Source organism: Hemibagrus wyckioides, linkage group LG22 (assembly GCF_019097595.1).
Source record: "Hemibagrus wyckioides isolate EC202008001 linkage group LG22, SWU_Hwy_1.0, whole genome shotgun sequence".
Taxonomy (NCBI): Eukaryota; Metazoa; Chordata; class Actinopteri; order Siluriformes; family Bagridae; genus Hemibagrus; species Hemibagrus wyckioides.
This window is the reverse complement of record NC_080731.1, coordinates 18793232-18808210: the sequence shown is the minus strand read 5'-3', so window position 1 is coordinate 18808210 and position 14979 is coordinate 18793232. Positions and strand designations below refer to the sequence as shown.

General features: G+C 38.3%; 1 protein-coding gene across 1 annotated transcript; it reads left to right on the top strand.

Annotated features, from left to right (window-relative positions):
* Positions 1 to 1149: 1149 nt before the first annotated feature.
* On the top strand, positions 1150 to 13045 carry LOC131343144 (H-2 class I histocompatibility antigen, Q9 alpha chain-like). The gene is made up of 6 exons (XM_058374583.1): positions 1150 to 1246; positions 1330 to 1412; positions 9777 to 10034; positions 11149 to 11424; positions 11782 to 12078; positions 12171 to 13045. Exons 2-6 carry the CDS (start codon positions 1343 to 1345, stop codon positions 12386 to 12388), a joined length of 1119 nt encoding a protein of 372 aa, XP_058230566.1. The 5' UTR covers positions 1150 to 1246; positions 1330 to 1342; the 3' UTR covers positions 12389 to 13045.
* The last annotated feature ends 1934 nt before the right edge of the window (positions 13046 to 14979 follow it).

The following is a 14979-nucleotide window of genomic DNA, read 5'->3' as shown; positions in this document are numbered from 1 at the left end:
AGATTTGAAACATTGATGTTTGCCTACAAAGCTAAGAATGGACCAGCACCATCTTACCTCAAAGCTCTTATTTCTCCTCAGACTGCACCTCGCTCCCTCAGGTCCACTGGCACTGCACGACTGGTCCCACCAACTCTCAGGGTAAAAGGTAGGTATACATCAAGACTCTTCTCTGTTCTGGCACCAAGGTGGTGGAATGAACGTCCCCTAGATGTGCAAACAGTCGAGTCACTGACCGTCTTCAAACGGTGGATGAAGACCTACCTCTTCCTGAAGCACTTAAACTAGCTCTTATTTTTCCTGCTTGTTGTATGTAACTGAAATGAAATACATTATGTATTATTATGATAAGGGGAATATATCCATTAGCAGTGTGGACTAATTAATCAATATTTCAGTGTTTGAAAACTGCTGTATTATTATTATTATTCCTTATAATACCTCTTACTAGGGTTCAACAAACTGAAGGTTTAAAAAATTGCCATTATTTCAGGTTGATTCTATGTGTGTGTATTCTATTTGACATTTGATATCTTTTCTAGTAAATACCAACCTGTGTGTGTGTGTGTGTTTCACACAAGCACATTTATTCATAAGTCATAGTCATTCAAGCATATATTTATTTCATTGTAAAATTAAAAAAAAATGTTAATAAATCACCACGTCATCTACTGAGATATTTATTGGTGCTGCTAATATATCTGACCCGCAGAAGCCACTAGCATGTAGTGTTAATCAAAGCTTGGAATAAGCTGCTGAGGACAGAGCCAGCAGTGAATCTGTACAAATTTATAATAATAATAATCATTTGAATGTGTTACATATCCTAATAATGAGTGGCTTCCTCGTACAGTGTACATTGATGGCAATACATACATTTGAATAATTATGAGGTATTTATCTTATTTGTGAGGAATAGTTGATAGTATTGCAGAGTTTGAGATCTTTTTCTGGATGATTTCATTAATAAATTGTCTGTAATAATACTCTACACACCACCACACACCTACAACACAATCCATCACTAATGGGTCATTTCAGTTTCTTCTAAACACACTGGATTTAAAACTCCGCCTCTAAATACAACCCAGTCACCGCCCACTTGAAGCAACCAATCAGATCAAAAAATCACCGTCATGTGACTTTCCCCGAAAAGTCTCGGCATGAAACTCGCTACCAAAAGTGAAAGTCTGAATTTTATCTAAAGTTTTTCTCTCTCCTGCAGTTTTTCTACTCGATAAACGATGTGAGGATTTTATTCCGGTGTGCCACCAAATTTTATTATTTATTTTAATATTCATGAACTTGTTTATTTCTGTTTGTTTAAAGTCTACACTGTAAAATGGAGGACAGCAGCGCTGTGTTCAAAGTTCTGCTATTTCTCACGTTTTCTCTTCATCTTTCATCAGCAGGTGAGTTTAGAAACGTAAACTATCATTTATTTATAAAGTTGTGTTCTGTAAATGTTGAGCAATAGTGACTGACTGTAAACGGATCTCATTATTCTGCAGTGAAAGAAGTTTGTTATTAAACGGCAGTGTGTTTATTCTTGTTGATGCATGTTTTTGCACGGTGATTACAAAAGGATATATTTGCGCGATTTATTTTAGGAAATTATTACAAGATCTTTATGGCGTCAAAAGTATTTGTACTCGTAAAATAAAATAATACACGCGGATCACAGGATTGAAAACACAGTAAAAAAATAAAACAAACAAACAAAAAGAACTCGAAACAGTAGGAATTAAAAACAAACTTTTATTTTCCGTGCTATCTTTATTCGGATGTTTCTGTTTTCTGTGTTCTTCTTTCCAGGTTGCTAGTTATTCCAAAAATCAGGGATTAGGGGGCGGGATAAAAGTCTCCATTGGTCCATTCTCACCCTACTGCCCTTCTCTAGCCAATCAGTAAAGTGCCGTCTCTGACGCGCGAGATTTCTACAGGTCTGCTGTGGAACGTTTCCCCTTTCTTACTTCTTAAAAGCCTCCAGTTGTTGGAGATTGGAAGGCTTCCTAGCCCTGACCCGGATCTTCAAATTCTCACATGGGTTCAGGTCAGGGCTCTGACTTGGCCACTCCAGAACATTTATGTTGTTGTCCCTGAGCCATTGCTTGACCACTTGCACTATATGCTTCAGGTCATTATTCTGCTGGTAGTTCTGATTCCCTGGCAGGTTGAGCTTGTGTGCTGACGCCACCGGGTTTTCATCAACACTCTTGACATAGTCCTCCTTTTTCATGATACCATCTATCTTAACAAGGTTACCTGGACCACTGGCAGAGAAGTATCCCCATAGCATGATGTGACCACTTGACCGTTGGGATGGTATTCTTAGGATTAAAGGCTTCTCCTTTCTTACGCCAAACATATGCAACGTCCATATGTCCGAACAGCTCCAGTTTTATCTCTATTCAATTCAATTCAATTTATTTTGTATAGCGCCTTTTACAATGAACATTGTCTCAAAGCAGCTTTACAAAAGAAGAAAGCAGAGAAAGGGGAGGGGAAAAATGAAAAAATAAAAATAACTAATTAACTAGAAATAAGAATAAATTATTAAATTCTATAATTAGACTATTTTATCCCTAATGAGCAAGCCTGTGGCGATGGTGGCAAGGAAAAACTGCCTGGGATGGAAAGGAAGAAACCTTGAGAGGAACCAGGCTCAGAAGGGAACCCATCCTCATTTGGGTGACACTAAACAGTAAATAATGTAACTGTAGCTGATTAATGTCCTTTCTACAACAGAAATCAATGACCCATGAGGAACTATTAGGTCATTGTAGTTTCTAAGGTCATTATAGACACTAGTTCTTTGCTGTCACGGGCTGACAGATGAAATGGCATATCTGTGATGGTGTGAAAGTCCCCAAGTGGCTCTGTCCATGGCTGTCTCCTGGTCCACACAGATCCATCCACAGCAGCCTAGACTTAAACATTGAGACTGTGTCTGAATCCCGAACACTAATTGGAAGGCTGTTCCATAACTGTGGGGCTTTGAAAGAAAAAGCTCTGCCCCCTGCTGTAGCCTTTGCTACTTGAGGGACTACCAAGTAACCAGCACCCTTTGATCGGAGTAGGCGTGGCGGATCATAAAACACTAAAAGATCGCTCAAATACTGCGGCGTGAGACCATTTAGTGCTTTATAGGGTAGTAACAGTATTTTATAATCAATGCAAAATTTGACTGGGAGCCAATGTAGTGTGGCTAAAATAGGAGTGATGTGTTCATATCTTCTGGTTCTAGTTAGGACTCTAGCTGCTGTGTTCTGGAGTAACTGGAGCTTGTTTCTGCTCCTACTGGAACATCCAGACAGTAAGACATTACAATAATCCCACCTAGAGGTAACAAAAGCATGAACTAGTTTTTCTGCATCATGAAGCGACAACATATTTCTTATCTTAGCAATATTCCTAAGATGGAAGAAGGCTACCCGAGTGATATTATCTACATGAGCTTCAAATGAAAGACCAGAATCAATAATCACACCAAGATCTTTTACTGCTGGACAAGATGAAACCAAAAGACCATCCACCATTACTCTGTAATCAGAAAGCTCACTTCTAACTGCCTGTGGTCTTAGTACAAGCACCTCTGTCTTGTCCGAATTAAGCAGGAGGAAGTTAGTGGCCATCCAGTGTCTAATGTCCTTTACACATTCTTCTATCTTAATAAGCTGGTGTCTCTCATCTGACTTAGCTGAAACATATAGCTGTGTGTCATCGGCATAACAGTGGAAGCTAATACCATGTTTACAAATAATTGCACCAAGGGGTAACATATATAGGGAGAAAAGCAGTGGGCCTAAGACAGAACCTTGTGGAACACCGAACATAACCTTAGTATGCATAGAGAAGTCACCATCTAGATCTACAAACTGATAACGGTCAGTCAAATAAGACCTGAGCCAGGAGAGGGCTGTTCCTTTAACGCCAACAACATGTGCTAGTCTATCAAGTAGAATAGTGTGGTCAATGGTGTCAAAAGCTGCACTAAGATCCAGTAGCACCAGTAAGGAGACACAACCCTGATCAGAAGCCAGTAACAGGTCATTTACCACTTTAACCAGTGCTGTCTCTGTGCTATGATGAGGTCTAAATCCTGACTGATACATTTCATAAATGTTATTTCTATGCAGGTCTGAACATAACTGCTGTGCTACAGCCTTTTCTAGGATCTTGGAGATAAAGGGCAGGTTTGATATCGGTCTATAGTTAGACAGCTGACGGGGTCGAGGTCCGGTTTTTTAATCAAGGGTTTGATAACTGCTAGCTTAAAAGATTTAGGCACATAGCCAGTGCTTAGAGAAGAATTGATTATTTTTAGAAGGGGTTCAGTAGCTACTGGTAATATCTGTTTAAGGAAAGACGTAGGTACAGGATCTAGGATGCAGGTAGAAGATTTTGAAGAAGAAATTAGTGAAATTAGATCAGGCTCTTGAAGTGGAGTGAAGCATTCTAAGCTCTGATCAGAAATAGCTATATTATCTAAAGGATTATCTATCAAATAATATGGTTTTAAATTAATAGTCTGAATTTTTTGCCTGATATTGTCAATTTTTTCATTGAAAAAATTCATGAAGTCATTGCTGCTAAATGTAGATGGTGTGCACTTTTCTACAGTGGTTTTACTCCTAGTTAGTTTCACTACAGTACTAAATAAAAATTTTGGATTGTTTTTGTTATTTTCGATTAGGGCAGAGAGATACGCTGATCTAGCAGCACTAAGAGAATTTTTGTATCTCATAAGGCTTTCCTTCCAAGCAATCTGGAATACTGCTAATTTAGTTTGACGCCATTTACGCTCTAGTTTCCTAGCTGATTGTTTTAAAGCTCGTGTGTGGTCGTTGTACCAGGGTGCTAGTTTCTTCTCTTTAATTTTTTTTCCTTTTAAGTGGAGCTACAGTTTCTAGGGTGTTCCGAAATAATGAGTCTAAGTAATCAGTCGCCTGGTCAAGTTCTGTGGGGTCAGACGGTGAACCAATCATGTGTGATAATTCTGGGAGACTTTCGGTAAATCTCTCTGCAGTAGCAGACGTAAATGTACGCTTCATACGGTAACGTGGCAAGCTGCGCATCTCGTGACTAAGACGCATTCTAAATGAAACCAGATAATGATCTGTGTTACCTTCCGACTGTGGAAGAGTGACTGTGTTTTCTATATTTAATCCAAATGTAAAAATGAGATCCAGAGTGTGACCTCCATTATGAGTGGGTCCGATTACATTTTGATTAACACTTAATGAAACTATGGATATAACTGCTGTTCTCAGAGGGTCTTCTGGCTTATCAAAATACTACTATTAATCCTACTATTAATGCTTTATCTAAAGAAACAAAAAGGTTTGAAGTAAAATCTCCAAATTCACTGAGGAATTCAGAGTATGGCCCTGGGGCTCTGTAAATAACAATTAGTGGAATTGACTCTGTGAACTTATTATTAGTACTTGCATACGTTAGGTTAGTATAAAGAACTTCGAATGTGTTGAACTGATGTCTGGGTTTTTGTGTGGCGCTTAGCTTATTATCATGAATAACTGCGACACCTCCTCCCCTGCCTGTTAGACGTGGTTGATGTATATAGCTATAGCCAGGCGGACGAGCTTCATTTAATGCTACGTACTCGTTTTGTTTAATCCATGTTTCTGTTAAACAAAGAACAGTGAACTCCTGATCAGTAATCAGTTCATTAATTATAAGTGTTCTAGTTGACAGAGATCTTATATTTAACAGTCCTAGCTTCAGATCAAAGGTGCAGGCTGTGCATTCACTATCATCTGATTAACAGGTTACTAAAACAAATTTTCTGATTGTTAAAACATTTTCGTTTGGTTCGGGGAATAGACACAGTCTCAATGTTATGAACCCTGAGTGACGACTCATTGCAGCCATGCAGCAATCCGCATTGTTGCGTCCTAACAGGCCAGCGTTGCCCTCAAAAGAGCTCCAATTGTCTATGAAGCTCACATTGTTTTCGGAGCACCACCTGGACATCCAGCAGTTCAGCGACCATAACCTGCTGTAAGCTACATCGCCACACCGCATTGGGATGGGACCAGAGCATACTACAGCATCGGACATCGCCTTTATTTACACACCTCTACAACATTACTCTTAGTAACCTCAGACTGACGAAGGCGTATATATCTCATCTGACCAGAGGATGGATGACCAGAAGTTCAGATCTCTATCTAGGTCACTCCTCGTAAAAGGCCAGACGCGCACGCTTGGTGTCTCTGTGTAAGGAGTGGTGCCTTTCTGGGGCGATGTCCATAGAGACCACCTCGATGCAGAATTCGCTGTACGGTGGATCTTGATACCATCTCCTCTGCTTGGTTGAGGGTGTCTGTTAGAGCTTTGGTGGTGATCTGGCGATTGTTGTTGTTTGCATCACAGCAGATTTTTCAAGTGACATTAGACGATACTTTGCACTTCCTGCCACACCCATCCAGGTTTTTGATCTTGAACTTCTTGATGATACTCTGTACGGTTGATACAGGGACATCCAGTTCTTTCGAAATTGCCTTGTAGCCTTTGCCTCCACTATGGGCATTGACAACACGTGTACGAAGATCATGGCTGAGTTCTTTCTTCTTGGCCATGGTGACAGTGACTGAGAATAATGAAAGCTTTGCCCCCTTAATTATACTATAAATATAAATATTATAAATATACAGAGCAGGTGTTACCATTTCACATTATTAGGCCTTAATTGATTACACCTAAATTGATCATAGTCACTGGAGTGTGAAACCACGTGCACTTTCACAAGAGAAGGAATTTTTTCTGAGATTAATTTTGAACAGGCTCAAAAGAGAATCTCCGGCCATATCTATTGGTATACAAATGAAGTTTTGCTAACACACGTGGGGTTGTGCATAGCAACTAATATGTATTGAATACAATGGAAGATTTTATAATTGAAAAAATATATATATATATATTGATTTGTCCAAGGAGTATGAATACTTTTGATCTCAACTGTATATATAATATAAAAAATAAATACAAAGTCTCTAAATGTTTATATAGCCTGCAGAGTTGAGAAGTCATGTCTGAATCTCAGTTGTTCACAGGGGTCATGTTGTAACTCTCTGTTAGATCTTACACCACTATTAAAATAAACTGTTATTATTTGCAGTTATGTAAATTCACACAGTTCCCAATTATGATTTTATTTACTGCAGCATAATAAATAGACAGGAGTATAACCTGCTGCTGTTTTGTCAATGACAGGATACAGAATAATGAGAGACAAGTCAATCACAGGTGTAGCTAGGAGATATCTATAGCTGTTGTGTGTCTCTCCATAGTTTAATCACACTGAAGGAACAAATGAGGAGGCAGGAGTGATGGATAAGGCTTCTGTAGGTTACTCCTATCAGCAAGTTTTCAGAGAAGATCAGGAGATACTTATGCTTAGACTTTATAGACTTTACAGCATCTGCCATGTACTGTGGCTTGTGTGCAAAGGTGGAGGATAAAACAGTGAAAGGATCATGTATAACTAAACAATACATAGATAGCGTTCATAGACAGATAACTAAGCAGTGGGTAAGTCACTAAGTAAGTAAAGAAATAATCCAACGTTGCTTCATTCTTTATTTAATATTTAGTTTTGGAGTCTAAGGAATTTACCATGAAATTAAACTGCTCTCTGATGCCCCCTGTAGAGTATAGTGATGTTACTTCTCCTAAAAGAGTTTCTCAAATTTATAGACAATGTTTTCCTGATGATTTCAGTAAATCCTTGATTTAGAAATTTTTAATCTCTCAAACAGTGTTGTCATGGAGCTTCAGGTAATCAATATGACAGGTTATGTAAATAAATTCCGATGTTCATTGTCTGATGTGGCACAAAATGTCCATGTACTTAAATGAAGCAGAATAAAAAGTACTGGTCAGTGGGTTACTTGCACTGAGGGCTGCGACATATTTCCATGTTAAAACAGAACAAATCTCACATCTCCTGTAGCTCTGTTCACATTCTGCAGTGAGACAGAAACACCTAACGTTTGTGTTTTTCAGTCTTACAGTAAATTCACAATGCTGGGTTCATGTTAGCTTCAGTGTTTGTTTTTATTAATAGACATTTTCTTACCTTCATAATAGTTTAACTGTGATGAAGCAGTAAGATGTCTTTCACCAGCTTAATAAAAGCAGCAGTGTGATCTCAATATATCCATAATATTAAATTATGAAAGTATTTGTAATGTCTCAAACTGGGTTACTATGGTGTTTAAATTAACATTTCACAAATTCTACATGTTTATTCACCAGTAAGGCATCAACACATGAAGATGTCAACATGTGATTTATTAGCTCCACCCACTGGACCTGGGAATTAAAGCATCTTTTAGATCCTCCTCAAACACGCTTCATCAGATTCAGAACAAATTTGTTCACCATAATGATCAAGATCAAGCATATTTTTGATAGGTTAAGCAGTCTTGCTATGTCAATGTGATCAACTGTGTACATGTGATGTGCTAAGTGTAAAGATGATGAGGTTTAATCACATTAATCTAAATCTAAATTAATTTTAATTCATTGTCATAGTGCCACCTACTGGATATGAAGTGTATAAATCAAACTTTACTCTCCATGATGAACAAAACCTGGCAAATGCTACAATGGTTTCTGAACAGATCCAGACCCTTTCAGGTTTTACACATTTCACTGTGTTATAGATTTGAATAGGGCTGTAACTAATGATTATTTTTATAATGGAATAATCAGGCAATTATTGTATCGATGAATCGGATAAAAACACCACATTTTTAAATACCTTTTTATTTTCAGTTATATAAAATTTACACAATGGGTGTTACAAATATGAACGTAAAACTAAATCTTTACACTACCACAATGTTTCTTCCAGCTTTCGTCAGAAAACTTTTGACCTTTTAAAACTTAAACCACAAACTGTTTGTGTTTCTTAAAGAGGCAGAACTACTAGACTACCAAGTTATGATCCATTCAGTCTTCCAGAAATATTGTATTGTATTATTTTTAATTGGTAACAAATACTGATTAAAAACAAATATTGTAACAGTAAAACTGTTTTAATTGGACAGTACTTAACGGTCTTGCACTACATCTATTAATGCTGTTTATCATCTACATTGTGAATGAGGAGTAACGCAGTGCTCTTTACACAATAAACACCGGACACTGTAAACCTGCGGATAAAGCACTCGCACAGAATAAAGCACTCGCACAGAATAAAGCACTCGCACAGAATAAAGCACTCGCACAGAGTAAAGCACTCGCACAGAGTAAAGCACTCGCACAGAATAAAGCACTCGCACAGAATAAAGCATTCATACAGAATAAATCACTCGCACAGAATAAATCACTCGCACAGAATAAAGCACTCGCACAGAATAAAGCACTCGCACAGAATAAATAATAGAAAAGGAATTAGGAATAATACACGTTCTGTGTGAAAGACCAAGACATTAAACACATCTGCAAATTTTCATTATCAATTATTTTCGATTTGATCGATTTGTTGTGTTAGCCCTAGATTTGAATTAAAGTGGATTAAATCGATCATTAATTTATCATTAATTCATACCCAGAAATCCAGAATGACTAACACAAAAGGTTTTAAACTTTTGCAAATGTATTCGGTTTAATTGTTCAGTGTGTTGGTAAGAAGGGTGGCCTTATTAATTCAGTAGGTGTTAGTATCATCATCCTGAATTTTGCCAAACTTTATAGTTTTCTTTTATATGTGCTGAGTTACTAAAACTATTTTACTCTTCTTACAGACACACACTCTCTGCAGTACCTCCACACACTCATCACACCAGGAATAAATTTTACTGCTGTTGGTCTGCTGGATGGAGAGCAGTGTGTGTCTTATGACTGTAAGACCAAAGAGATGATCCCAAAGATACAGTGGATACAGAAGATCAGTGTGGATGAACCACATTACTGGAACATACAGACACTGCTTGTGAAGAATCATCAGGAGCACCTCCACAACATTGTGGATACAGTAATGAGGAACTTAAATCAAAATGAAGGTGAAAGTCAGAGCTGTAATCACTAATACACACACTGACTGTACTCACACACTAGGGATGTGTTTTCTGAATAACTGTGTTATTTGAATATTTGTAGAAGTTAATGAATGCTTAAGTAATGAAACAGGATATAAAAAGTCAAACCCAGAACCCCCACTGCAGTTCTGCCTTCCTCAAGCAGGTGGGGCTTATTTTCGTTTATTGAACTTTGTGTTTGATTTCATTATTTCTGAAGGTTTCTGTGCTTTAGAGTGTTTCTTTGCATGTGTCTGAGACTTGTAGAGTTCAGTATATGCAGTGGTGTAGTGGTCCCTGGAGAAGTGGATATACACCGTATACCTGCGTATACCTGCACTGTCGGCACCCTCTCTCAGGGTGGGGGAGGAACTGGGTGCAGGCGCTTGGCTAACGTTAGCTGTGCTGCTGTCTGGCTGGCTAATGGCACTGATGTAGCACTGCGAGGTCGTTTGTAATTCTGAAAACAAATTTTTGTTTGAGTAGTTCGCTTCATCTTTCTTATTAATTTCATAGCGTTGAACATTGCTAAAATGTGATGATCTTTCATGATTTTTGCTAATGCAGGACACAACTGAATGATGCGCATGAGAGGGGATTTAGAAATGGGTATACACAAAGCCGACTGATAAAGAAGTGGATATACGCTGTATACCTGCATATACCCTGCATTACACCACTGAGTATATGAAATATAAGATGAAGATGTTTGAAGACTTTCTACTCTGCAGTAGAGCTGCTCCTCCTGACACTTTACTGATATTATACTGTTGGAAACTTTTTCCTTGTCGAAGCAGAGACCAGGAGACGTGGTCAGGAAGTACATGAAGACAAAAGGTCTTAGACACCTGGGCTGACAGACTTGATCTTCTTAGAATGTCATCATCTTTACCTCAAAATGTAAAACCCAATATACATAACTGTTCAGTTTATATATTATTACGTTGGAACCTAGATTTAACATTTTATAAATTTGTAATCCAACAGTACTCTTACTGTCAGAACATTTCTGAATATCTTCACAATGTACTCAAAGTAAAAGCCTAACTCTCTTTCTTTCTCTCTCTCTGTGTGTGTGTGTGTGTGTGTGTGTGTGTAGGAGTCCACACACTCCAGAGGATGTACAGCTGTGAGCTCCATGATGACAGCACTACTAGAGGATATGATCAGTACGCTTATGATGGAGAAGATTTCATCAGTCTGGATCTGAACACTGGAACCTGGACTGCAGATAATGATAAAGCTGTGATCTTTATAAAGCAGTGGGATCCTACAGGAGATGAAGCTCAATACTGGAAGGACTATTTGAAGAACAGCTGTATTGATCAGTTAAAGAAGTTTGTGTCTTATGGCAGAGAGACTCTAAAGAAGAAAGGTAAAGTGTGTGATCTGTTTTGTTACTGAAAATACAGCTGTTATATACACACACACAGATAGTATACACACTCCTTCATCCTTTACAACACACACACACACTAATAACTCCTTCATTATTGCCCAGTCCCTTTGATAAAATACAGACAAATAACACTTTTCCACTACAACACACACACTGTGATAGTGTATGAATGCTCTCAGAGAAATCACAAAGAGGAAGAGCCTCGTCATTGGTTACACTTAGTTTTTATAGACATCTTTCTACACACATGTACACACACTAGTGTCATTTACACAATCAGTAAAGGAATCTGAACAGGAGTTTTAATATTTCTGGCTCTGTGTGTCTCTGCAGTTCCTCCTACAGCATCAGTGTTCCAGAAACACTCGCCTTCTCCAGAGGTGGTGTGTCACGCTACAGGTTTCTTCCCCAAAGCAGTGAATATCACCTGGAGGAAGGACGGAGAGGACGTGAACGAGGACGTGGAGCTCAGAGAGACGTTACCCAACCAGGATGGAAGCTTCCAGAAGAGAAGCATTCTGAAAGTCCCAGCTGAGGATCTGCAGAAACACACCTACACCTGCGTGATTCAGCACAGCAGCTTGAAGGAGGAGTTAGTGCTGAATGTGAACGAGCAGCAAATCACAAAAGGTCAGAAACACTTTCCTATAAAACTACAGATTTACAGTGAAATTGTTTATTATCTGCTGCATCAGTAACTCAGCTCTGTGATTATTTATCAGGTGAAGGATCAGATGGATGGAAGACTGGTGTCATTGTTGCTGTAGTCATAGTTGCTGTTCTTGTTCCTGGAGTAGTCTTCTGGAAGAAGAAAAAGGGGTCTGGTGAGCAAAGTCCCCAAGTTCATACTGGAGCTCAGTTACAGCCCTTAAATGTGTTAAATCTTACATACAGCACAGTGAACCAGGGAAGACTTCAGTTTGGACCAAGGCCAAAATGACAAACAGAAACACTAACTAGGAACAAGTTCTGGAAATCTGGAAAGAGGTACCAAAGCATTCGGACCCGTACAACCAGACTGTTAAACAGCTTCTTCCCTCAGACAATCAGGTATCTCAACAGAGAACTGAGCTGAGCTGGACACACAAACACGCACACACACCCACCATACAACCAAGATCTGACCTCAACAGAAGATGAACTGTGCTGGACAAGGACACACACACACACACACACATACATGTTTACATTCACTTTACATTTTATATTGATCTTGTTTACATGTGTCACTTTACATTTTATATTGATCTTGTTTACATTTCACTTTACATTTTATATTGATCTTGTTTACATGTGTCACTTTAATATTTCCACTCACTGTCTACACTGTCTACATGTTAACTTTAATACTTGCACTCACTTGACAGGATGACTTGTCTTGTCTTGTCATCCTGTGCACTTCTGTTGTATGTCTAGTTTTTATTGCACCTTAAGTATAGTTTAGTTTTTATCTCTATGTTTAGCTCTGTTTGTCTGTGTCACTGTACTTTATCTGTGTTATGTGTAGCACCTCTGGTCTAGGAGGAACGTTGTTTCACTTCACTATGTACTGCGTCAGATATATGTGGTTGAAATGACAATAAAAGCTTCTTGAATCTTGGTACTGGCTTCTGTCCCAGCTTTATAGGGTGGCTGGATCATCAGGAAAGCCTGGGTTGGAGTACAGAATGGACCAACCTGAAGAAGTAAACACAAAACACAGGACAGGACACACAACCTGTACCTCATGGGTTCAATCGAGCATCTGTGGGATGTGCTGGACAAACAAGTCTGATCCATTGAGGCCCCACCTCACAACTTACAGGACTTGGTGCCAGATAATGTTATGGCTGACTGGTGTACAATCAGTCCGTTACACTTAGCAGCTACCGTACAGGACACCGTTATATGTTATTAACAATCTACATTTTAAGATTACAGGGTGAAGAGGTGAAGAAGGTACAGGGGTTTAAGTACTTGGGGTCAACAGTCCAGAGTAATGGAGATTGTGGAAAAGAGGTAAAGAAGCAAGTGCAGGCAGGTTGGAATGGGTGGAGAAAGGTGTCAGGAATCCATCTAAATATTTCATCTGGAAGAAAATGTTTGATATGAATGATAAATATCAGAAAATACCTACTGTTTACAAAATGCACTTTGTTACTAGGTTTTAGAGTATTTTTTTAGGGTATTGCACTACAGACACATTTGTTTACCTCCATTTTATTTAAAAAAAAATATTCTTCATACCAGTTTAGTGTGTTTTTTACTCTTTTATTAAATTATTAGAATATATTGAACTTGGTCAGCAGTTTGGTCGTGTAATTTGTAGTTATCTACACAATGGTGCTTAAACCCCATGTAGAATATCTCTCTGAAATCATGAAACAAATTCTGTATAAATATTAAGCTTTATATATTAAATAAATTAGGGACATAAAAAGCAATGTGAGTCAGTTAACACTCAATCTCACAGCAATTCAACAAAGTAATATCGACTGTGTGACCTTAGCAAACACTTGACATATCTTGGTTATACTGGAAATATCTGGGTTCTCAAGTGGAAAATAAAAGAGCACTTCTCCATTCTGATGTGTGTTTTACTGACAATGTTACAGCAAGATGAACATCGTGGAAAGAAGTTAATTTTTCCCCTTTAAAGTAGTTCATATTGAATATACTGCTTTTTACCAGTACATTTTCAGATGGTACTTTACTAGCTAATTAGACGTACATTAGTTTGATTAAAATGATGGATAATGCAATATTTCCATTCAGCCAGCAGGGGGCGCTTCTGGGCCACATTTGCTCTGTATAAAGATGGAAAACGATTAGAGCAGATAAAAAATATTAAACTCTCTCTATGTGTGTGTGTGTGTGTGTGTGTGAGAGATAGAGAGAGATAACAGTATTGGAATCTCTCTTTTTTTTATTTGGTTTTACAAAATAAAACAGAACATTAGTAAAAAAAAAAAGAGTTCTAGATAAGATAAGGGGGGAAAAGAATAGAATAGAAGCTCACCTTCGAGTATATCTGTAATGACAAAATGACAAATCAACAGACCATCACCCCCACTACACCAAACACGATATTAGCACTCATCCAATATGAGAAAGTCCTCCATATTTTCCCCAAATGTATCAGACAAACCCCTTAATGAGAGTCTAATCTTTTCCAATTCGACAATAATACATATATAGAGAGAGATCTGCAGGAGACTGTTGACACCTATCACACTCTGGGGTAACATCGCTATACATAGATAGCCATGATTTTGTGTAATACATATGATGTACAAATATTAAATTGGATAAGGCCGTGTCTTGCACAAACAGAGGAGTTACGTATGTGCTCCAAAACCTCTGGCCAAACCTCTTCCATTTTTTCCTGCTCAAGACCCCCCTCCCATAGGGCCTTCATGGGATTTAGGGAATCATTACGTATTAGACTGAGCTGATTATAAATGTATGAGATTGATCCTTTCAGAGTTGGAATCAGTGTCAAAAAGCCATCTTGCAGAGTGTCTTTTGGTAACTGAGGGAACGTGGGGGAAA